The sequence below is a fragment of the Chaetodon trifascialis genome, chromosome 14 (assembly GCF_039877785.1).
Source record: "Chaetodon trifascialis isolate fChaTrf1 chromosome 14, fChaTrf1.hap1, whole genome shotgun sequence".
Classification (NCBI taxonomy): domain Eukaryota; kingdom Metazoa; phylum Chordata; class Actinopteri; order Chaetodontiformes; family Chaetodontidae; genus Chaetodon; species Chaetodon trifascialis.
In genome coordinates, this window is record NC_092069.1 from 25,067,940 (window position 1) to 25,092,894 (window position 24,955).

General features: G+C 45.6%; 1 protein-coding gene across 4 annotated transcripts in view; it reads left to right on the top strand.

Annotated features, from left to right (window-relative positions):
* Positions 1–24,955, top strand: part of klc1a (kinesin light chain 1a) — a 43,415-nt gene that overhangs the window by 2,963 nt on the left and 15,497 nt on the right. For 3 of the 4 annotated variants that reach the window (XM_070979712.1, XM_070979713.1, XM_070979714.1), the window contains exons 2-13: positions 3,869–4,136; positions 5,834–6,064; positions 6,692–6,770; positions 11,515–11,743; positions 12,688–12,775; positions 15,141–15,242; positions 18,535–18,708; positions 19,460–19,559; positions 19,848–19,900; positions 20,453–20,520; positions 20,992–21,100; positions 22,487–22,648. In XM_070979712.1, coding sequence (XP_070835813.1) covers positions 3,870–4,136; positions 5,834–6,064; positions 6,692–6,770; positions 11,515–11,743; positions 12,688–12,775; positions 15,141–15,242; positions 18,535–18,708; positions 19,460–19,559; positions 19,848–19,900; positions 20,453–20,520; positions 20,992–21,100; positions 22,487–22,648 — 1,662 coding nt within the window. In that variant the 5' untranslated portion in view covers position 3,869. The remainder of the gene's footprint in view (positions 1–3,868; positions 4,137–5,833; positions 6,065–6,691; positions 6,771–11,514; positions 11,744–12,687; positions 12,776–15,140; positions 15,243–18,534; positions 18,709–19,459; positions 19,560–19,847; positions 19,901–20,452; positions 20,521–20,991; positions 21,101–22,486; positions 22,649–24,955) is intronic. The other variant, XM_070979715.1, reaches the window with a different exon arrangement.

Genomic DNA, 24,955 nt, shown 5'->3' on the forward strand with positions numbered 1-24,955 from the left:
ATTTTTATATTGACAGGACCCTCCAGATCTACAGAGTTTTATAGCATCTTTCACCTCATTTTTGTTGTTTTTCCAGATTGTAGGTTTGCTGCTTTGGTTCACTCTCATCACTTACACCAGGGTGGTTTTCAGCAGCAGCAGGCAGCAGGCAGCTGTCTTCACCAAATAATCCTACTTTAATCTACCAAACAGCAGACACGTGTAGTTAGACACTAGCTGGCGAAGAAAGTGGAACATTTAGCAGTGAAAAAGCCAAAAGAGCTAAAAGTGGAGTGAATACTGGACTTCAGTTTCTCAGGTGGCCGGACCCATGACTTAGAATATGTGATAATGTTGCTCCATATCTGCTGGATGTATAAATAAGCAGCTGTTTGCAAAATAATGGCAAAAGGTCACAACTTAACAGGTGATAATATGACAGTGTTCACAGCCTGTTTTTGCTGCTCCCAAGTGGCCGAAGCGTCTGTTATTGCAGGTTTAAGGTGTCAAACTGTCAGAGTATGGTGTTATAGTTTCTCATAGCTGCTCGGTTTGCTGCGCTGGACTTTTTCCAAAAAATCAGAGTGGATGGTGTAGTGCTGTGGTGTGGCATCGGAAGGTGCACTCCTTTACTCCTCAGCTGTGGCTGACATAGCTGTTGTTGTCGGCTGCCCCTCCCAGGTCTCAAAGCTGTTTTTACCAGACAAACTGGCATCACTTTGTGAAGGCAGAGCAGCAAATGCCAAATGTTTTCACACTGGGATACAGGTAGAGCAACTGTTGAATCGTCTGAGTCGTGGATGGAGAGCAGCCAAACCAACGCACATCTGTGAGTGTATGAGTTTACGTATCCTGTGAGGCTCAGCGTGTCTCGTACTTTCCCTCTCTTCAAATGAGGTTGTGATTCACCGCTCATCATCGAATGACTATCAGCTCACACATCGCTGACGAAGACTGTTCCTCACAGTGCTGCTCTTCCTGCTGCCGGCTCCTTCCTCACGCATGAAGCCCAAAGCCAATGCTGTTCCTCTTCTTCATTGGTTCTCCAAACACGAACCCTACCCCCACCTCATTTGTCCTCAGCCTCCCCATCCCCTTATATCACTGCCTAACGTGCTTACAGGGAAAGCTGCAGCATCCCTCGGGCGCTCTGCTTCAAGCAAGCTATTTACATTTCAAAAGTTAACATCAGAAATAGTTTTCCCTGCCTTTCCCTGTGGGCCTTTGTGCTCTGAGACTCATCTGATGCCAGAAATAAAAGATTGTTGGATGAGAACAGGAAGAAAGGCTCGTGCTGTCACTTTCACTTCTGTATTACACAGCCTGCAGTGATGGCTGCTGTCTGTCTGCTCTCTGACAGCTGACCTTGGTTTGTGTTGTTGGGGCACAAAGCAGTGATTTTTGATTGATACTCAAGTTCCTTGTTTGGTCCTTTCAGGCATCAAGTTCACAGAGTAAAAACAACTTTTATTTAGGTACTTTCATCTTGATGGATGTGCGTTTTCCCCCCTTAGCTGTGCTAAGGTCTGTGCATCAGTTTTTCAGCTGGTTCACAGCAGTGAGGGACAGAAGCTTTCTGACATTTTATAGACCAAACAGTTATCACTTAATAAAGAAAACAAACAGCAGGTTAATTTATGATGAAAATAATTGTTATAACAGCCCAATTCTTTTTATTTGTAGGCGTTTGTGTGAAAATAATTGCATTATTTAAGCATCTTTGGAGACCGATTTTTTTTCCTTTATCAGCCTTTTGGCAGTTCACCAACAATATTAGGAAATTCTTCTGAAAATGTATTTTGGGCTCTCCAGCACAAGGTTGAGGTTCATATGATCCATTTATTCAGGTTTATTCTGCTGAAAATGCCCTCTCAGCTCGGCTCACCTGAAGCTGCTGTTTTCCATCCCCTCCTACACAGCGTCAGTTTCCTGCCCTGCTGTCAGCTGATAGGCTGCGGGCTGGTTGCTGAGTCACATGGAGCAATCAGCGCTGCAGCTCTTTCTGCGTCTGCCTCGGCTGCTCAGGGCCGTCTCCAACTGGGCTTTTGTGTTTTTTCTCCTCCACACTTGAGCTGAAATGTGAAATCTGAGGCAGCTCAGGACAAGTCTGCCGCTTTCACCTGGTGCCACAGCAGCTTTTACACCGAGGTGGGCAAGCTGGTTCAACTCACCGTGTCGTTGCAACATAAAGGATAAGACTAATGTTAGTTCGGTCACACCCAGGAGTCGTTTCATTTCTGCATTTTTCACGGAGCCGTGGAGTAAAACATAACTTGACTCGGTGTGTCTGTAATTATTCAGTTGCGAGAGTGTTTGCAGTTTCAGTTTGGCGTGCTTGCAGAGATTTATTAGGCAGCTTGCTACAAGTGCTGCTGAAGCGCTCAGTCATAATCCTCTTAAGTTTGTGTGTGTAACGAATACAAAGCAAAGAAAGCCTGGATGGAGTGGGAAGGAGAGCGCGATTGGGACTGTGCTGAAGGTGTCAGAGGAGCAGGTTTTACCCTGCAGTGTTCAGCTGATACATGCATGATAACAACATCTCTTTTACCTGCTGCACCTAATAGTCTTCCTTTAATCGCCAAGACTGATTCAGGATCTGATTATGTGCTATGACCGCATTATGGCAGCACTAAGAAGCCGATTATTGTTGGAGATACTGTGATCATGAATTTGAATAGGCTGGCATTGCTTTAATGTACAGTATTTGATTAATATTCACACCTCTGAAGGTGGCAAAAAAGCTGTATATTATATCTGATTATTCTGAACTTGTTGTTTTTCAGTAGGTCGGATGAAAACTGGACAGATACAGGTGATGCTAATAAATGAGGACTTAAATTCGTATTAAAGATGCAGCACTGGAATACTATGGTTAACAAAGTGAACATGGAAACCTGTGGCTGCCGCTCATCACGTTCTTCAGGTTTTCTGCTGGTTTCCTTTCAGGTTTCCTCGCCTCGTATCTGTCTGTGAACCACACGCAGCTCACAAACCTCAGATCTGTCAGCAGGCGGCAGGTTTAGCGTCTGTGGTTTGGTTTGTTCTTTGATCACAGCTGCACTAATGTCCCTCTTTTTTTGCTTAAAGCATCTCAAGTGATGACTCGTCAGGTTTTTTTTAGAGCTCTCCAAACTGCCTTTTACAAATATATTTAACCTTTGTTTATCCAGCTTCTTCTGCTGCTACACCCTGCAGCTGCTTCAAGCCGAGCAGTCAGACTCACTCAAAGGCACCTTCAAGTATTTCTTATTAATTCTCTCAATCTAAAGAGCTGTCCGATCTCAAACCTGAGCGAGTGTTGTTTCTCTGTCTGAGCAGCGTATTGATTGTAAAGGAGGTGAATCACTGACTGGGCTGTAAAAGGCTCTGTAGAGACCAGGGAAGGTCAGGAGGATCCAGCTTTGAATGAAACATCTGAGGGTTATGTGTTTGCCCATTGATGATTTCTCTACATTAATCGATATGTCTGACGTGCCCGGTGAGGCTTGTTCTGCTGGACTTTCTATACTTTTTGCAGCAGCAAGTGATTAAACCTTTCTTTGCATTAAATATAATACATTTTTCTCTAAACAAGCATAGAAGTCATGAGGCGAGTCAACAAGTTCAGTGTTTTTTAGTTCATAACAAGGCTGTTTGTGTCAGGCTGAAGAACATTAATAGCCCTTCTGCAGTCACTGGAGCCTAATGTTTGTACTCTTAGCTTAATGAGGACATCTGTATCATATTCATTTGTTCCAGATTTATTCCTGTTCTGTAAATCTGTACATTATTTTTCCATTGATCTTTTTTGGTTTGAGTTGATCTTTATATTGTATAAAGTTAAAACAGCTGTGAAATGGATCTCATCATTTGGACATTCACCTTCTTATCCCTGCTGTCCAATCTGCAGGATGCGTGAGGACATGTCCACCATGGTGTGTGTGAAGGAGGAGGAGGACCCTGGGGAGAAGCTGTCCCAGGATGAGATCATCTCCCGGACCAAGCAGGTCATCCAAGGCCTGGAGGCCCTGAAGCAGGAGCACCACTCCATCCTGGAGGGCCTGCTGGGGACCCTGCGCTGCCTGAAGCAGGATGAGGAGGGCGTCCTGGTGGAGGAGAAGTCCCACATGATCCGCAAGTCCCTGGAGATGCTGGAGCTCGGGCTTAGCGAGGCTCAGGTAAGAGTATTGACTAATTGACCAATCATGCACATCCATACTCTGTGCTGACCAAAGGGTCTTAACAGGGAAAAATGCTGAGTCGCCTTCTCTTTTCACTCCTCTTTTTGTTCAAGGATGTGCAGCAGCTAACCAGGATTTATTCTTGTTTATCTGAAGTACTGCATGTAAACATTTTTAGAAAAAAGGGGCAAAAATTGCGTTTTCAGCGATGACAATCACCGGACGTCAGATAAACAGCCGTACCACTAAAAGACAGCGAGCTCTGCTTTCAACTGGAGCATTATTTTTACACTACAACATTTCTGCTGTAGTTTTTGTTGCTGGAGCTCTTCCTTTACACAGTTTACAGCACAGCTTTACAGCAAGGCTTAACACCCACTTTTAGCCCAAATTCACACCAGACACAAGACGTCAGCATTGCATCAAGGCGACCTAAGTGTTAATTCAGTCAGTCCACACCAACTTCAGCTTTCATTTAGGGTGTCACTGTCCTCAGAACCAGCTGTCCTGTGGGCTCAATCAGAGGGTTACAGGTGTCGAGTCATACATTAGTTCAAATAGAAAGTCGAGTGACAGCCTTCAGAAAGGCTCCTGAAACACTTAGAAAAATGCTGCTGGTGCAGATTGTCCTCTTGACTTCCTGTAGTGATGCACATAATGACAGACCAAGAAAACAAAAGCATAAATTCCAGTGCCGAGTTGTTAAAGTCGTGGTGGTGGTCATGGTGCCTTTTCTTTTAAATTGACTTTTTAATACATACATTTTCTAAAATCAGTGTTTTCCAAACACTGACTTCATCTCCAGTAGTGTAAAAATCAAAGATTTCCCAAATGCTCCTGAAGACAGAGACAGAAACAAAGAGACAAGCTTCTACATCGTTTTAAAAAGCAGATTTTTGTCAGAGGAAGTTTGAAAGTTTGCCTCATTTTTAAGTTGGCAAACGCTGGCTTATGACTCACTGATGAGTCATTGTTTAAGTTTTCGCCTCTCATCTCCCAGCAGGCTTTGTCTATTAAATATACAATACACTGCACCAGGCACACTCTAATATCCACCTTCAGCTTTTTGGGTAGCTTGCAGCTACGGTGACGGTGAACAGTGTGATTCATATTTTTCTGCATAATTTTCCTGTTACAACACCCCTAATGTCTCTATGCCTCGAACTCGTCGTCTAATTACAGCCTTTCACCTTTGAGCGTATGCTATTAGGTGGATGCTTTTACCCAAAGTGCCTCACAGTAACATTAGTGTACACATTTTTAGCTCTGGCAGGGAGTGTGCTCTTCTCCCCGACAGTTTGAGTCCGCCACACATTACGCTGCCACTGAATCTGTGACTGAATCTCTTTGGATTAAGATGTTGGATTGATTTGTTCTTATATTAAAAGCACATTTTTTGGTATCATGATGGAAACTCTTGACATGCTCTTGAATGTTGTTGTATAAATGTTTTTCAGTTTTTCAGCCTTGCATTCAGGTCATGATCGTTGCCATCAGTAAATATTCTTAAAACCAAAAATGAGTGTGTGGTTGCAGTGCTTCTTCGTGTGGATAGCAGCTTCATGAGAACAATTTTTTGTTGTGTTGATCTCTCCAATGATCAGCCTCAGCATCCAAACTATGTGGCATGATTTGCACTGTTGAACCTCGAAGCTTCTCATGTGTAATAAGAAAACTCGCCCCTCTTCGTCCAGGTGATGATGGCGTTGTCGAGCCACCTGAGCTCGGTGGAGTCAGAGAAGCAGAAGCTTCGGGCTCAGGTGCGCCGGCTCTGTCAGGAGAACCAGTGGCTGAGAGACGAGCTGGCCGGGACGCAGCAGAAACTGCAGAAGAGCGAGCAGAGCGTGGCCCAGCTGGAGGAGGAGAAGAAGCACCTGGAGTTCATGAACCAGCTGAAGAAGTACGACGAGGACTTGTCTCCATCTGTGAGTCCTCACGTCGTCTTCAGAGCGTGTCCTCATGTTTGACCAGATATCTAAACCAGAGAAGCTTCAGTGACAGGAGGGGTACAGACCTTATGAAGTGATGAGATGAGAGTACTTGTATTGGATCAGGACTTTGTAAAAGTCGGATGCCTTCTTAGATTAAGAGACTCCAGACTATCCACAAAAGATCAAGAATAATAGATTGTGAGTAACCAGAAACCCCCAAGACTCCCAGCAAGAAGGCATCACCTTCTGTCTGTTCTGAGCAAACACACCTCACTGTTCAGCAGAGGTCACGTGTCTGCTTTTAAAGTCATTACTCCAACTGCTAGTGACGGTGCTGATGAGAGTACCAACAGCAAGGCAGAGGTCAAAGAGTCGTATTTCCTTCTGTACCTTCTCTCCCTCTGATTCCTTTTAAGTCTCTGAACTTCTTATCAGCAGCAGAGTCGATTTAAAGTTATCAGTGAAAACGATCTCAAGTATTTTATCACACTCAGGCTGCAGAGCGGCTGCTTCAGCAGATACAGTCAGTGTGTAGTTTTTAATTCTCCTCCGTGAATTTACAAACACCGAGTCACTTCATTCATCGTCCCCCTCTCCTCCTCTCCCTCACTCCCCTCTCAGGAGGAGAAGGACTCTGACTCCAGTAAAGAAACTCTGGACGATCTCTTCCCAGATGACCAGGACGACCAAGCCCCAGGCAGTGAGTGTTCCGCCTTCCTCTTCCTCCTCTTCCTCTACTCGGGGGATTCTCAAGCATTTTCAGTCAGCACCCAAGTATGAAAACTAGTTCCTGGCCTCGGGATGTAGATGTCATATTTGAGCTGCTCTTGTCATGGCCACAGATGTGAAGCATGTCTGTGACCCAGATTCAGGGAAAAATTAAAGCAAACATCATCAAGAGATTATTTCTGAAAATGCTTTGCAGTGCTGTGTATTCTGAAAGAGAATTACCTGAAGTGTGTACGGAGTAGTGGAAAGACAAAGCTGTGAGGAAAGACATTCATGCTGGCAGTCATTTTTAAAATGTATCTGTTGTAAAACAAGGAGTCCTCCTCTGCGAGCAAAACTTCAATCTGTGCACCAACATGTAACATACCAAAGTCAGTGGATGTCCCCGGAGTCAGAATATGTCTCATGATATATGGGGCTGATTAATCTGTGCTGGTAGGATGCTTTACAAACTGTCGTAATGGGCTGTTCTTTGCTCCATTCGTGGCTGATGGTCTCCAGACTGCATTCAAAGTTCAGAATGACTTGATTGTTACTGATTTCTGACCACTTTTGGGCCGTGGGTATCGTTGGGGTTGGGAGTATATCAGCCCTGTCTGTCAGCTTTTTCCTCCTCCAAACTATCGTTCTTACATCAGCTTTTAAAAACCCACCATCAGTCGACCTCCACTGCAGCACATCCCTTTTCTGCACTTTTCTTCAGCGTCATAAATCTTTGTTTCCTCGTCTCTCTCTCTCTCTGTCTGCCTCTCTGGACCACTGTCTCACACATGCACTCCCCAGTTTTTCTTTGCTCCCACCCTCATGTCCTCCCCTTCCCTCACTGTTTGATGGGGTTGTCTTTGAATAGCTCAGTACCCCAGACCACAAAGCTGTGATGGCTGTGAAGGCCCATTAGTCAGGACTGGTTCAGCCTGGAGGGAGGCCAAATGAGAGAAAACCTCCCAACCAGAGTGGTGTTGTATAGTGTCAGAGTTTCTACAGTGTGTTCTTGTTGTGTGGCTGTAGTCAGGCGAAATAATGTTTGGCAGAAGACCGCAGTGGTGTTGGTATGAACAGTTGCTTTGTCTTTTAATGTGGATGAAATGCTTAAAATCAAAACATTTGGGAAAAATACCAATACAGAAAGTGAAAGCACATAATTCTGATTAGCTTCAACCTTTTTGTCTTCATAAAAGCCATCACAAACAGCTCGTTTGACAGGGATTACAGTTACATCCAACATTTGAATTCTTAAAATCTGAATTTAAAGAAATACACAGGGGTTTTGTTGGGGACAAAGTGACTGACAAAAGAAACAGCAGGTTGTTCCCAAACTTGGCACTGAAGGAGTTTTGTTAAACTCTTTTTTGCACCAAGGTGGTTCCCATTTGGCTCCTGGCACCAGTTTGTCAGCCAGTTTAAACTGCTGACAAACTGGACAGCAGACTGGTTCACAGTCCAGCTGCTGCAGATGGTTGTCTGCAGCTCTGTGCACTGCAGCCCTCTGTTTCTTCTCTTTAAACTGTTTAATTTAACCTACAGCTGGAGGTGACGCATGTTAAACTGTGATACTACAAAGGCTGAGTGACATGTGGCTCAGTCTTCACATCTCCATCAGGTTTTAGTATTATTTTAAATGAAGTCCAGTCAAACACTGTTGAAATTAAGAGTTGACTCACTTCCACGTACACCGTCCTGCTGCCCCAGATACTCACTAGAGCACTAAATGTGGATTAAACTGCTGCTGGAAATAGTGCCCAACAAATGCCCCCACTGTTAACTGAGTAACAGAAAGATCAAGAAACAATAATGTCAACTGTCTAACGACTGTATTCATCCAATAGCCAGCCAAAGTGTAAAATAGGTTTTCATCCAGACTCCTCAGCGTGTTTTTTTTTTTTTTTGGCTGAGGAGCGGTGTCAAATTTAAGGACAACGTTTCTTCATGTTAGATTGAATACTGGCTTCATTATGCTGATTTTCTGGCAGTGTTAGTGGAGCGCCAGGGCCGGATGTGAATTATGAGCAGACAGGAGACACAGACTCTAATAGAATATAGCTGTGAGGGAGGTATTGGATTTGGAAATAAGGGGAGCATTAGATTGACTTTCTGCTGCATAAATCTCAATAAATGTGGTGTCATTTTAGAGGTCAACACTGCATAATGATGAAAGATAAAAAAAACGATGTGACATTTCTGCCCTGAGTTGTTAGTCGTGGAGCCGTAAACAGAGGAGGTGACAGAAAGATTATTTTGAAATAGGTAATGGCTTAAAGTGCTTTGAAAATAATTGTGGGTAATTGTGAGTGAGGTTAGAGAGACGCACAATTTAAACATTCATGTTGTAATGCAGTAATTACGCACCCGCAGCCACTCACATAAACATGCCTCAGACGCTCACTGTTACAGCCCTGCACACACCCACACTTCCTCCTCACACCTGCGTCAGTGCTCACAGTGAATACGCTCAGGTAGCTGCATCTGAGGACGGTCTCTACAAACCTGAAGGGACTGAAAGTGAGGAGCAGATGGGCGTTAGCCTGGAGGACAGAGAAGCTGGGCTTTATTGGTTTTATCAATCCAAACTGCTGGAAATGTAAAACAGATGGCTCAAAAGATGGCTCTGTGTGTTTTGATTGAATGAAGAGGATGGATGGAGGAGGGAGGAAGATGAGGCAGAGTAGGAGAAGAAGTGTGTGCAGAATGCGTTCAGGATGTGCTCCTGAATGCAGAGCGAACATACCATCGAACGCTGCTTCCACTGACATTAATCCCCTCAGTGTGAAACAGACACTGGTTGTGTGTGTGTGTGTGTGTGTGTGTGTGTGTGTGTGTGTGCATGCATGTTAGTGTGTGTGCACGTGCGTGTGTCAACGCTGCAGTAGATTAGATGTCTTTCCTCCTCAAGATTACTCAGACGGCCTGAAAAGCTTGTGGGGTTTTGCTAAATTGCTGTCAGCAGGAAGACGATAATGGTGGACGGGGGACGGAAATGGTGATGACAGCTCTGCCTTTGTTTAAATTGGCCTTAAGCTTATATACGCTGCTTTTTCTGGAAAAATGTTTACATGTCTGTCGTTTAGCGGCCTCTGTCATCCACACTGAGTTACTGAATGAGCTCGGAAAGACTTAGTGCCCTGCTCCTGTTAATGAATTGGACCGTTTGGCTGCAGTCTGTATGGATTTTCCAGGGATTTGCTGCTGCACCTCCATAAAGATTTTAAAAAGAACAGTGGTCCATCCTACACTTCCCTGAATGCCACTCGATGGCTTTTTGGCTTAACACATATTCCTGAATACTGGCAAACTGGCCTTGATGTGTGAAACTGGTCGGGTTCGGAGTGCCCCCGTAGCTTCAGAGTTGAGATGCAGATCATGAACCACAATGTCCCCGGCTCGACTTCACCTGGAGACTCTGTGTCATCTGTGATATTAAACTGAAATATCTTTTGTTTGTGGACTCCTGGTTGGACAAAACGAGCCATGTGAAGACGTCATATTGGGCGTTTTTTAGTCCTGGATGTGCATGAAGACCAGTTGAGGTGCCCCCCAGCCCCTGGTGATGGATGTGAATGCTCAGTATCAGTGTGGTGTGTGGTTGTAGTCCTCTGTGAGCTAGCGTAGGTGGAGCCGGGCTGCCGTGGTGCCAGTGGACCTGAACACCTGGTATCATTCAGTGTCCGGACTCTTCGCTGTGGTTGGTGTTATTACTGTCAGTGGGGGGGTTCCCACTCCAAAGTCCACGGCTCTCCTCCAGAGTAAATATAGAGCTGCCTGCCTTTACTAAGAAACCCAATCAGGTGGTTTCCTGACCTCTCTCTCTCTCTCTCTCTCTCTCTCTCACACACACACACACACACACACACACACAGAGACACACACATTCATGCATTCTTACACACACACTTAAACAGACGGACAGACAGACAGATGGACAGACATCTCATGAGAGACATTCCAGTCACGTCCTTCTGACCCTGTTAAACGTAACACAGCAGCCACGTTCGCTGTGCATCGTAGGAGATTGAGGATTGTTCATGTCCGAATAATCCAGCTTTATGTTATCCGCCAGCCAGTTTGTTTGTTTGTTTGTTTGTTTGTTTGTTTGTTTGTTTGTTTGTGTGGTTTCAGCTTTGACCCATTTGCAGGAAAGCAAATGACTAATGGCTCCTGAGGAATCTTAAAATGAAGCAGGAGAAAAGCTGTGACATCTGAGGCAAAGCTTGAGTTGACTCAGACACATGATACAGTAACTCCATCTTAAAACAGCTCAATGAAATGCAAAAAGAAAAGAAATTAAAGTTAGTTTTATTAGAGCTGAAACAATGAATCAATGAGTCGATCAAAAGAATAACAATTCTTAATTTTTTAAGCATTTACTTATTTCCAACCCCTCAGTCAAGAAGATCTGAAGCTTTTCTTTGTTTATGTGGTGGTAAACTGAGTGTCTTTGGGTTTTTGGACGGTTGGTTGGACAATTTAAACGTATTAAAGTTGTATTTCATTCTACATAACTGTAACCAAAAAATTCACCAGTTTCAACAGTTAAGAGTAATCATGTAATACTGACTGTTTCTTGTCCTTTCATAGAACAACTGACAGTTTCAGATAATAAGAAAGAAATGGTAAATGGGTCAAATATATATTAACTTCTCATGAAATGGTGAGAAGCACAGATGTTTGTTTCCTGATGTCCCATCTTTTCTCTCTTCTCTTTGCTCGCGTATCTCCAGTCCAGCCGAGCCACGGCAGTGCTGCGGCGGCGGCTGCCCAGCAGGGAGGCTACGAGATCCCAGCCCGTCTGAGGACCCTACACAACCTGGTGATCCAGTACGCCTCCCAGGGCAGGTACGAGGTGGCTGTGCCCCTCTGCAAACAGGCCCTGGAAGACCTGGAGAAGACCTCCGGACACGACCACCCAGACGTGGCCACCATGCTCAACATCTTAGCCCTTGTCTACAGGTTGGTCTACCTGCAAAATAATAAAAGGAATAATGATACTGTTGACAGTAATGTACTGTCTGAGATATGAGGAAATGCATATTAGGGCAGTTTGGAAAAGATCCACCTTGCAAAAGAGGCCAAAACTGATGTATTCCTCAGAATCTAGATTTTTAAGATAAAGAGTGGTTCAGGCAAAGTTCAGTTTGCTGGAAACGCCTCTGTTTCTTACATCACAGTGCCACCACCATGAAAACAAAAGCTTCACAAGCTCGTAAATCCTCAGCGCCTCAGCCGCTCTGACTGTTTTACAAGCCCGTCCAGGGTTTCAGAGCGAAGCTTCTTAGTGGATTCTGGGACAGCGTTCGGTAGTTATCAGTGAGAGGAATGTTTTTAACCTTGTAGCGCAGTCTGTCTTCAGATCGTACAAAAACGCAGAGAGAAAGATGTGATCAGGGTCACACCATGTTATCTTTTTCTCACCCACACATGGAGGCATGTCCCTTGAAACCTCTGTGACAGGCCTGTGTAGGACCTCCAGTGATAGCTGGACGCCTCTCGACGTCAGCAGTGGAGCATAGCAAACACATCAGACACGACTGAAGATTTACCGTACAGTAATGAAACTGTGGAATCATTAATTCCCCAGCGCAAGAAGAAAAGAACAAAAGAGAGCTGGACAAGTATTTTACAGAGGTTGATCCCATGTTTTTTACTCCCACAAATCTTACCCACTAAATAGTCAGTGCCGTTTTTTGCTTTGGTTGCCCTGAAGGAATGAGAGACTGTTGCACAGACTGTGGGAACTGCTGCAAAGCTATTTGGACCACATCACCTGAAAATAATGGGCTGTTTGTGGAAATTGTTAGCGTAGTTTATGTTTCTTTTCTTTGTGTGCTTGTCTGTTATTCTGCCCACTGGTGTCTGTGTGTTTGAGCCTGACTCTGTTTGCTTCTGTCTGTCAGGGATCAGAACAAATACAAGGAGGCAGCCAACCTGCTGAATGATGCTCTGGCCATCCGGGAGAAGACTCTGGGCAGGGACCATCCAGCTGTGAGTACATCTGCCTCTGCCTCACTTCAGCCACATGTGGTGTTATGAGGGATCATGTGCTGATGTTGGTAGGCTGATAGTCAGGTTAGCCTTGTCACCTGTTTCCTGTTTTTATGCTAAGCTAACTAGCTTCTGGCGTTAGCATTATAGTAACCTTACAGCCACGGGAGTGGTATTTATCTACTCATCTAACTCTCACAAGAAAGCCCCTAAATGTGTCTCCCAGAATGGCAAACTGCTCCTTTCATAAAACAGAAAGGTGGATCCCTGGCTGTCATGTGATAAACACGTTAATCTGAGTTAGTCCAGTAAATGTAAAAGAAAATAAGAGTTCTTCACCTTAGACTGAGACATCCACCTTCATTTTATCTCCTGTTGTTCCTCACGCGTTTATTACCCTTTACTCTGTCGACACCTATTTCAGGCTGCTGCAGTGGCCCAGTTCTCCCTCAGCGATCAATAAAATTCATTTAAAAATATTGTACCCGGCTCCCTTCAGCGAATTTCCAGAGTCATTAAGCTGTGCTCCTCGATGCAGTTTAGCCCTGAGAAAAAGGTGTTTTTTAAAAGTGTAGTCTTTGAATCATCAAGACTGAAAAACACTTTAAGTCTTCTCTAAATAACAAGAGCTTTAACTGGTTTACAGTCAGAAGAGAAGATGGGCTGGGTATTTGGCTGCATGTCTCTGTATTAACTTACTGGATGCAGAAAGAAGAAGGGTCATTTTACTGTTTTAGGACAAAACAACAGCGTCTGAACTGCTGATGTTAAGTTTTAATGCTTTTCCAGTGGAAGGGAGGTGCACATGGCACCCAAAGCCTCATGGCTTTTCCACTTTTTTAAAATCTGATCACATTTCTCCCAAACAGCCCAGATGTATTTGTCCACGTGGGGCGTGTGGTGCAGGACCATCAGCGTGGATGTGATTAATAGCTGACTGGCCTGTTCTCAGACCCGTTAACCTGTTTGTCAGTGTGACTGTAAACATGCAGCAGGTCGACTAACTGTGTTAACCCCAGCAGGCCTGTGCCTCCACAGTGTGGACCTCCATCACTCTGCCCTTTGTGAAGCTGAGGTTAGCCCCCCCTCCCACCTCCATCCTCTCATCCTGCCACCAGACCCTGATCCTTCTTTTCCTTCAGGATGTGATTTTTTCAGTGATTTTTGTCAACAGAAAATCATCTTTTTGGCAATAATGTAGACAGTTATCTGATTCACCTTTTTCTTTTTTCTTCGCACCGTGTTTGACATTTAGTATCTTCCTCCTACTTCAATCATCCTCATCTTTCTTTCTTTCTTACTTTTCCATTTGCATTTTTCTTCACCCTGTTTCAAATGATCCGTATTGCGAACCGGTTCTCAAGCTGAAGCTTGTGTGAAAGGTGGGACTGTTGGATCACCTCTGAGCTCACCTTGCTGGACAGGCTGCAGTCTGTCCGGGGTGAGAGGGACCAGGCCCATGTGGAAACAGTTAAGGGCCCCCCGCTGATCCCCGCTGTGTTCGAGCACTCTCCAGAGAGCACGAGGGTCGGAGACAAGAAGCCTCTGATTGTGTTCTCTGCCTGCACATCAAATAGTCTCCGGCTCTTGAGTCTAGACGTGGGGTCCGCCTGGAGACTCCACTGGGGGATGACGGGGAAACCTGGAGGAGGGCGACTGAGAGGAAGGGCCTGTCTGATCCAGACCAGAGTTGTGGTGGGCTTCAGACATAACAAACGGCAGTAACTCAGTGTCTCTCTTTGTATCTGATCTGCAGCCGTTTGTCATTATGGTTCTCTGATATTTGAGGCGTGAAGAATAAGCTTCATCTTTCGGGGTTTTCTTGCAGAGTGTGAAGGAAAAGTGGAGAGCAGCATACATAGAAATCAGACTGAACATGGTGAGGTGATTCAAATTCACCTCCTCAGTTCGAGTTTCACTCCCTTTCATCACCGCTCCTCTCTGAACGCCCTCCCCCTCCTCCAGTCATCTCACCCCTCTGCCCTCCCTCCTTTGCTCCCACTCTGTCCACATGGCCACCAGAGCCTGAATCAGAGATCAGAGGTGCCCCCCAGGCGCCTCTGTAGTCCCCCTCCTCCTCAGTGCACGTGTTGGAGTTGCAGCATATGTGATTGGGATCAAATTACAGCTCACCGTAATCACTTCCTGTTTCCGCACGCCTCCTTCCTCCTCATTAATTACTCTCTCACCAGATCAATGGCGCTCTGCTGCTGTGGTGGGGTCTTGCAGTTGCATTCACGCACACACGCACACACACACACACACACACACACACACACACACACACACACACGCTGATGACTGCAGCTCATTGTCAGGCTTAAAAACTGTCCTGAAATGATGCATGTGTTTGTGTCCCTGTCAGGTCGCTGCCACCCTCAATAACCTGGCTGTCCTGTACGGGAAGAGAGGAAAGTACAAGGAGGCCGAGCCTCTGTGCAAGAGAGCGCTGGAGATCAGAGAAAAGGTAGGTCAAAGGTCATCAAACGCCATGACAGAACAGATTCAGTGGCAGTGAAATGACAGGACAGGACAGCAGCAGCAGCACTCAGCAGCTGATTCTCTATCATCTGCTTCTACTTGTACTCTCTTCTGCACCAGACCTAAAACTTTCACTTTCAAACAAAAGTTAACTTTCAGTTTCAGGCAAACTGTGTGTCCTACTTTAATAAAAAGCAGTCAAACACCAAACTGAAGATTTCACTCAAGATGGTTCCCATGAGCTGTTTTAAAGGCAGCAGGATAAAGGGCGATCACGTACTGTTGCTGTGCTCTGTCAAGCTTTCCATATCAGCACAGCTGACTTTACAGTGATAACAGTGACAGACTCGCTGCTGATTGTTTAGATCTCCTGTGCTGCAGGTTGAACGTGTGCGAAGTGTCCACGTTTTACAGTTTGTAGCTTCTCTGCAGCAGCGTCCATATTTGTCCACCACAAGCTGATCGGCTGTGCTGATATTGATCTTCAGGTGATCGTGTGATGATGCTCTCTATCAGTCCTCTGAACTCCTCTGGAAAGACAGTCTCTACGTGAAGACAGCGTGTTTCTCTCTGGACATGATTCACTGGAATCATATGTGTCAATAAGGCGAGAGCTTCCATTTCACCACAAAATACTTTTAATCACATCAGGTGACTCAGATTCTCACTTCGCTTCGAACGTCCTTATTCTGTCTGATCTCGACTTTGATGCTCACAGAGGTGCTGCTCAGCAATCCTGAGAGTGGAAGACACTTCTTATTCTGCGTCTGTCCTCAGCTCCTGCCTTTGAACAAACCCTGCTCTGCTCTCCATCTCACTCCTCAGGGAATGAGACGTCACTTTTGGTTAAGCTGAGCGATTTCATTTTATTTTGGTGCTGCTTAAACTCAGATAATAATGCTCTCGCTTAAGCTGGAAGATTTACCGCTACGCAGGCAGGCGGTTTCTCCTGCAGTTTCTCCTTTTTAGAGACGTCCAGGAAAGCTCAGCTTCAGCTTTGATGGAGGGCGAAGCTACGAAACTGAGACGAAGGCTTTTGGCTGTTCAGTTTATTCAAGAGGAAACAAGAACATGTCGATGCTGAATAAAAAGCTTTTGCTTTGATGTTATTTCACAAAGTCTTAAATGAATTCTTGAATTATTTCTTTAGTAAATATTTCATGAGTAACACAGTTGTTTGTCAAATTGTATTTGGCATTAGTAAATAAAAACAAGTTTTTACAGAGTGACAACATGTTCCTCAGGGGCATGGACATGAACACAGGTGTGTCTTTAGATTTCAGCTCATCCTTTGGTCCCCGAGCACAGAAAGTCTTAAAACCACTGAGCACAAATCTGTGATATTAGCAGCCTTATCCTTAAACATGAAGCAATGAATAAGTATTCAATCGGGTTGAACAGAACAGAAAACCTGACCGTCCTAGAACTCAAGAACAAGTTTTACTTTCTGCTCAGATGTCCTTGAACAACAAACCGAAGCGCCACCTGCTGCTGTCTGTCTCTGACGTCTTTGCTGAAACATGCTCGTCTGTCTCGGGGGGGACAGAAACTAGCTCTCCAGTTTCTCAAAGATACCCATATTCAGTAAATATTTGGGGAAAACATGGATTCAGTCAGTGCCCTGTAAGTAGAGGCTCAGGTAGAGATCCTACGAGCTTCCCAGAAAGCACCGCAGCCTGCAGCACTTCTGGTATTCAGAGGCATTCATCAATAAACACGATCAATCCCTCAGCGACCTGCAGCTCGCTGGTGGCTTATGGCAATCATTTTGCAGCTAACGACATATACAGGAAAGCTGTCAGATGTGTTGTGCTGAGGAGGAGGAGGAGGAGGCCAGGACAGACAGTATTCAGCTGTCTGAGGCTCCGCTCAGTTTCCTCTGCACCATCCTGACGATCACAAACACTGAGAGGCTGTCGGTCTCCAGCGGGGAGGGAGATGATCTGTGGTGCTCAGCAGGGGTTTGATCTCAGACCTCCCACAGATGTTACACTGTAATAAGCTGAGGCCAGAAATCCCCCACAGGACAAACAACAAGCTAACGGTTTAGCTTTCATCTCCGACGCTCCAGTGCTTTTCTTTCCCTCTTTTGTCTCCGTCCTCAAACGGCTCACATCCCTTTCTCTCTCTCCAATGTTTTTAATGAAGTGGTTTCTCAGTGAGCAGAGACTTCTGGCTTTCTGTGACTTCATCTCCTTTTCTCTCCTTCGTCATCCTCTTTGAATCTATTTTTTCTGCCTGGCATTTCCCTCTCCAAAGTCTCAGCCTGTCTCCACTTCTCTCCTTCTCTTTGATCCCCCTCTTTTCCAGTCATTCAGACTCAGATTAAACCCTCTGTGCAGTTTTCTGCATCTATCCACCTCATTCTCCAATGATCCTTCTGCATCTCTTTCATGCGTGCTACATTCAACTCTAATGGCTTTAAGCTTTCTCAGCACACAGGAAAAGCTTACACCGCTCTCATATCCACATTAATGCAAACATCCACTTCTCTCAGTTTTTCCTGGTCGTTCTGCTTCTTTCACTCTGTGCAGCGAGGATATCGTTTTCTCTGATAAATGCTGAGCTGATGTGTTTGTCCCCTGTACTCAGCTTTTATTTAATCTAGCAGGTCAGTAGTCCACTAGTCTGGCTCAGGTCAAAATCCTTTAGGAGACTCCTTTGTAGGCTAGATTATGGTGTGAACAGCAGTTATGGATTTAATTTCCAGGTCGTTTCAGAGGCCCGAATTCATGGGTCTAAAATGGCAAATAGACATTTTTATGTGTGAAGTTAGAGCCTAAATTCCAAGATCAGCAACATTACAAATGAACTGTGGCAAGCAGTGCAAAGGTCGACTCAGGCTGGCAAGAGATCTAACAAATCAAATTAGCAGAAGCCAACAGACAGCCTGATTTTCCATTAAATCCAAAATTACAAAAGTAGACACGAGGATTGAAAGTGGGTTAGGGTCACACATTTGACCCTGATGGAAATTCACAGAATGAAGGAAAAGAATTACTGACGACTTAATTCCAAAGTAAGTAAATTCCAGAGTTTTCTAACCTCTTTTACACACAAAATGTGGTGGAGTGACAAACTGCTCCATGACAGATCACCAGCTACAACAAGAGCTTCCTAGCACCACAGGCTGGTTACAGGCTGGTGGTGGTTTCTCACCCAGGTTTAGAGCTGTGGACCAAATGGCACAGAGGAGACGCAGGTTGTTGCCTTAAACTCGTTCTGTTGGACGTACAGGCTGTTGTCTTAACCCCTCTCTGCTCCTGCTTCCATCCCAGGTGCTGGGGAAGGACCACCCAGATGTGGCCAAGCAGCTGAACAACCTGGCCCTGCTGTGTCAGAACCAGGGCAAGTATGAAGAGGTGGAGTACTATTACATGAGAGCGCTGGAGATCTACCAGACCAAACTGGGCCCAGACGACCCCAACGTGGCCAAGACCAAGAACAACCTGGTGAGAAGGGTGGAGGCGGGGTGGAGGAAAGCCGCTTTTGGGTATTTCAGTGTATTGATACCAGATGAATCAGTTTAAATGGAATCAGGATTGGAGTGCTGTAGTCCTGCTGAACTGTTTTTATCCTGCGCTAACCTGTAGACATGCTCTACGTTAGCCAGTAACACTGTGTTTCATTGGTGCAGTTCAGTGGTGAACTTGCCACAGAGGCTAGATTCTGGTGGAGGGTTCACTCCCCAATGAAGATTAACACCACAGGACTGAAGCCCAGTAACACCAGAGAGTAGCACAGCAGAAGTCCAGTGTGTCTCATAGCTCTGTAGAGACAGCTAGCACACCGCTGTAGCAGGCGAGCTAACTGCTAGCACCCAGTCCTGCCAGGCTAGCGTGAGTCAGTCACAGTTTTGTCTGAGCCATTAACACCCTGCACACCAGCTCTGCAGCAGATTCCATCAGAGCGAATCGATTTGATCCCCCAGTGAAATCAGGTTCTTTCAAATGTGACCAGAGCTGAGTCTGAATTATTAATCAGAGAAGAAACAGCTATTTTGTATTTGTCTGAAATGCTGACTTTAATTATTCTTCCCCTTTTGATCATTTGATTGACAGGTTGTTACTTTGTGGTGTTTGTACAAAAGAAACAATATTTTGTATTAAAGCAGCTGCGTCTCCTCAGTGTGTGATGTGTAAGACGACCTCTTCTATGTGCTGCCGTGCTGACTCTTAACGTTTGCTTCTCTGTGTTCTTCAGGCGTCCTGTTACCTGAAACAGGGCAAGTTCAAGCAGGCTGAAACTCTGTATAAAGAAATCCTCACCCGCGCTCACGAGCGGGAGTTCGGCTCTGTTGACGGTACGACACGTGACTGGACGATGAGCACAAACACACTTAGAGTTTGGACATTTCAGCCGCTGTGACTTAAAACAAGCCAAACACACACAAACCTGACAGCCCCCACTGCTCTCGCCTTCTCATGTAAAGGTTAATGTTTTCAGGCTGCTGTTATCACTTTGGTTCGCCGTAACAAAAACGACCTTTCAGCCGAAAAATGAGAAGTGTGTTCCTTCAGAACGAGATGCTGTTCATCTGAGTTAGTGTTTGTGGGCACTCACTCACGTCTGAACGTGTGTTTGTCTGCAGATGAGAACAAACCAATATGGATGCATGCTGAGGAGCGAGAGGAGCAAAGCAAGGTGAGCCCAGTCTGCTCCTATTTGTTTATCATGTATGCAGAAATTCTAGTAATATGTGTGTGATGTTCGTCCCCACAGTCACAAGTTAACCACATTTAATTATTATCCACACCATGTCACACACACGCAGATATGAAAATGCTAAGCAACACTGACGGCGGCATTAAACGCCTGTGACAGTTTTATGATCTTATTTAAGATGGAAAGGGAAGGATTGACTTTGCAATGAGTTGGATTAGCAGATTAAGGCTCAGTAATAACCATCCAGTGCTGATGGTGTGAGAGGCCGACTTTCCCAACGAGGAGTTTATTCCCGTCATGGTTTAAAAGGTTTAGTTGTTCAGGGAAGGAATCCTGACTTGACTGTAATCCCACCACTAAATACCCCTTCATGTTATCTTTGATGGTATTAAAAAGGCCTGTAGCCTCACCTCACATGTGCAGTTCAAGGGTCCGTGCTTTCTGTTCAGACTGGGAGCGTTCCGGTAAGTCCACGTGGACTCCCTGAAGCAGCTTTCTCGCTAACTGATGAACGTGAGTTTTGTCTTGCAGGGGAAGCAGAAGGACGGCTCACCGTTTGGAGAATATGGAGGCTGGTACAAAGCCTGCAAAGTGGACAGGTCAGTGTGTGTAATGAATGAGTGAAGACGGGCTGCTTTGTCTACTCTTGACCCGTCATCGCAGGCCGATTGTGACGGATTGAACCAAAAAGAAATCGTTTCTTTACTGTATTTTTTTAATGCCCGAAGAGCGAAAATCCATTTATTAGCTTGAACAACTGCAAATTCAGAGTAAAGTCTGAGAAAGCACACCAAACTTTGTGAGGCAGTATCTATATAATTTAACTTATCGTTGTTAGTACAAACAAAATATTCACACAAACACATCTGAAGCACATATCCTGCAGGTCTGAGTCCTGATAAAGACGCTTCACTCTTGTGTTTTATCACATTCTTTATAAGGCTAAACATGTTAGTGCTTATTGAGAGAAAGAGCCTCTGCATGCAAAGAGAAGTAGGAATGTAGGTGTTAACTAATTTTGAAATATCGTTGTAAATAAGTGAAAAACGTCCTCCTTCTTGGTCTCGCAGCCCCACGGTGACCACCACCCTGAAGAACCTGGGCGCCCTCTACAGGCGGCAGGGCAAGTTCGAGGCGGCCGAGACTCTGGAGGAAGCTGCCATGCGCTCCAGAAAGCAGGTGTGGTCTCCGGACGATGTGACTGATAGGACAGGATTCCTGCGTGGGGTTAAATCCTCGCTGTCGGTGTTAAACTGCACAGACAGCAGCAGGCGGCTGACAGCGGTTACCAGTACAGCTCAGCACTCACCGATAAGTTCACTCTAGTGTAAAATTAGGGATGAGATGAGGCTCTCTGGATGCTGAGAGGTCTGGATTGCAGCTTTTCAGCCGCCTCTGATGGTGTGTTACTTATGCAGCCTAATGGGGTCTCATGTGGAGATGAGAGGTGGGGGGCGGCGGTGCAGCCCTGCAGCTTTTATCCTGAATTAGGATTTCCTTCCAGCATTTAATGCCAAGTATTCTCAGCTGGGAAGTAACACATGATGCTATTTAAACTGTGTGTTACAGCTGTGGAGAGGTTTGCTAATTGATCCAGTTTTAAATACCCACATGGACATTTAGGGCTGTTCTATACTGCTGAGAATGGAAAAATATTTATTGGGTTTAAAAGCACAAATTGTGAATGTTTTGTCTTCAAACAGTCCATGTTCTGCTCTCCCTCCTCGAAAGCTTCAGTGAAATGTGGAAGTCTGTGTAACGTGGGAGGGAGAAGATGTTAACAGATGTAAAATAACAGACGTAGACTCTGACACCGTCGCCGCTCTACGGTTGATTGTCCTGCTGCTCTGTGTTTTTCCCCTCTGAATAATTGATTCCTCAGTGGGTCAAAGGAAGCCGTCTGTGCATCAGTCCTCATTGTGCTGAAAAGTATCACTGGTCCAGCTTTGATTAGCAGCCAGACGCTCCTTTACTTTACTGACTGGTTTCTGAAGAGGGGTGCTTCTGAATGGCTTTCAAATAAGCATTTTTCACATGAAACTTAAAGTCTGAGTCTGTGAATTGTTCATCTGATCGTCACTGAGCAGAGTTTCTGGTTTCACGTCCGTCTGTGAAGGAGGAAAGTTTCTCTGTGCTCACCTTAAATCTGCTTGTGTTTGCTGTGCAGCACTTTCCTTCTTTAAGTTTCTCCATCTTGCTTCAGTCACTGACTGCTGAATTCGTTCTTCCTCGTCCTGCTGGAGGCGTGAGCGTCTGCCAGCGCCTGGGTTCAGTGCAGCAGGTGGTCGAAGTCGAGAGCTTTAATATTAATTGGATTGGATGAAATGTACTTGTTCCTGTCAGCTGTGCGGCGTCCGTGTGTGAAACGAGCTGCAGGTGGCGGAGGTGCTCAGCTTTTGCTTTAATTGGATTAGTTGAATTGGCATTTATTGCTGTCTGTGTGTGTGTGTGTGTGTGTGTGTGTGTGTGTGTGTGTGTGTGTGTGTGTGTGTGTGTGTGTGTGTGTGTGTGTGTGTGTGTGTGTGTGTGTGTGTGTGTGTGTGTGTGTGTGTGTGTGTTCATCAGGGTCTGGACAATGTGCATAAGCAGCGCGTGGCGGAGGTCCTTAGCGAGCCGGAGGCCCGCGAGAAGCAGCGAAGCCGCGAGAGTTTGACCTCTGACACGGTGAAGTACGAGAGCGGGCCCGACGGTGGCGAGGAAGTGAGTATGAGCGTGGAGTGGAACGGGGTAAGTACAGTACACAGCCCTCGACACGTTACCCAGAGTCCTCAGGCCAGGAGCACTGATGTGTTTAGACGACAAACCGCCGGCATCTTTCTGGACAGAAGCCACATTCAGGGTGATCTCATCTCATTGAAGTAGAGATACGACATCCATGTGACAGCACGGCCCCTCCAGGTACCACTGGAGTGAGTCATCAGAGGGCTGGGGTCACATCCAGCTGGTCCCCAGCACATTCATTTAACTCTGAGACCAGCTGCTTTGTTTAGGCGTCTCTGTGCTGGAGAGGCTGATGCTGTCAAAAAGGGGTATTTTCAGAACACAATGCAGCAACCGTAGACCAGTAAAAATTCAATCTGAAACCTCAGAAACAGCCAGAAAAGTCAAATCCTGACTAGAAAGAGATGGGTGTGGTAACACCGTTCCAGGAGTTCTGCAGCTGCATGTAAAATGTGTCTGACTGTGCTTCCTTTGTTGTTATGTGATAATAACTGACTGAACAAGGTCAGACCTGATACCCACGTTCATCTCTTCCTCATGCTTTAAGCAGAGGAGGCATCGTAGACCAGTTAATAGAAGTTACAGGAGCCTTTATTCCATCATATGATTGAAGTTGTCAGTGTTTTGGGGACTCCAGTGGCTTCAGTCGAGAAAGAAACTACGAGGTTGTTACTGAACTCAGTGAATCGCTGTAAATTCTGTCAGGCTGTGTTAAAATATGAGTAAAAAGCTAATTTTGTACTGTGCTACACTGATAATGCTGATTGACTGTCAGAATTACTACAGTAGCTGCTGCTTGTCCTTTGCTGATTAATGAAAGTGCGGGGACGCTGCTCCGCGGGGACGCTGCTCCGCGGGGACGCTGCTCCGCGGGGACGCTGCTCCGCGGGGACGCTGCTCCGCGGAGACGCTCACCCGGCTGGATCTCATGTCTCTGCTTCAGTCGTACTGGTTCATGCCTCCGTAGTGCTTTGCTCATGAGAAACTCTCTTTTCCACTAAAACTTCTGTAGAGCGCTCCCAGCTAACTCTTAAAAAGTGCTTCCACAGCAGCAGTAAAGCCCCCCCTGGTTACACATGTTGACGCCCCCCCCCACCTCACACCCTGCGCCGCAGAGCCACGTCTCTAACGGAGTACATTTCACAGTAGCTGCAGTATTTTCTCAGCCTCTAGTGACTGCAGTGGCACAACATGTAGATGTAGAGTCTCTGTAGGCTGCTCACCATCTTATTTCTGAAACACTGCTGCTGCTGCTGCTGCTGCTGCTGCTGCTCAGGGCTGGCCTGCTCACATAGCAACAGTAGTGATAGCACCCTGAACAACCAATCAGCATCTCCCCCTGCACCTCTGGGAGGTTTGGTGTGAGACACATCGCCGTCTGCACACGCTGCGTCCTGTCAGCCGGTTATTAGGCGTCAGCCTCCTGCAGATTCTCACATCACCAGCTGATCTCTATTTATACCGTCCTGTCAGGAAAGAGCTGCAGCTGAAGGAGATTTGATGTGACGAAGCCGTAAAGCCGACCAGAAAGTCAGTGAAGTTAAAAACATGGCAGGTTATGGTTTAAGATTAACTCTCTAATTAAGGATTATAAATTGAAAGATATGTTTAGACAAACAGATGTCAAACAGGTATGACACCTAACTGATGTGCACCAATGAACAGTGTAATGATGCTGTTTTCTGAAGATTCAGGTCACAGCAGCGCAGTAGATACAGTATGTTTGAATATTTATATATAGATTAGCATTAGCAAGTATGCATGCATAATGAACATTGTGGAGAATGAGCAGTGGATGTACAAAAACACGGCTGTAGTATTTGCACCCTCTGCTGCGTCCCTGCAGGTTTCAGACTGCGTTTTTCTTCCAGGCTGTCACAGAAAGCTTGTCCTCCGCTCCAGCTCTCTCCACAGGCAGGCGGAAAGCTGCTTTTTCCTACTTTATTATCACAGAAAGTCCTGTGAGAAGCAGCGTGACTCATCAGTCTGCTCTCCTGACTCAACACGGGCTCTGTACTGTACTCCTTCTGCGTCCTCTGGACACTTTGCTGATGTCTGTGGTCTGTGTCCACTGTGCTGTGCGTCCCTGTGCCAGTCTGTCCCTCCTCTGCATTTGTGTGATGAGCTGCTGCCTGAGAATGAAAACGTCTCTGATCTGTGTTCCTTTCCCTCGCTTGCTTTGTCAGCATGTTAGCAGCCGGAGAGGAAGGAGGGATGTTTATGTAGCCTGTAAGCTAACGGTGAAGCTAACGGTGAAAACACTGCAAACACAATAAAAGCTGATTGTCACTCAGTCAGATGTTAAATATCCTT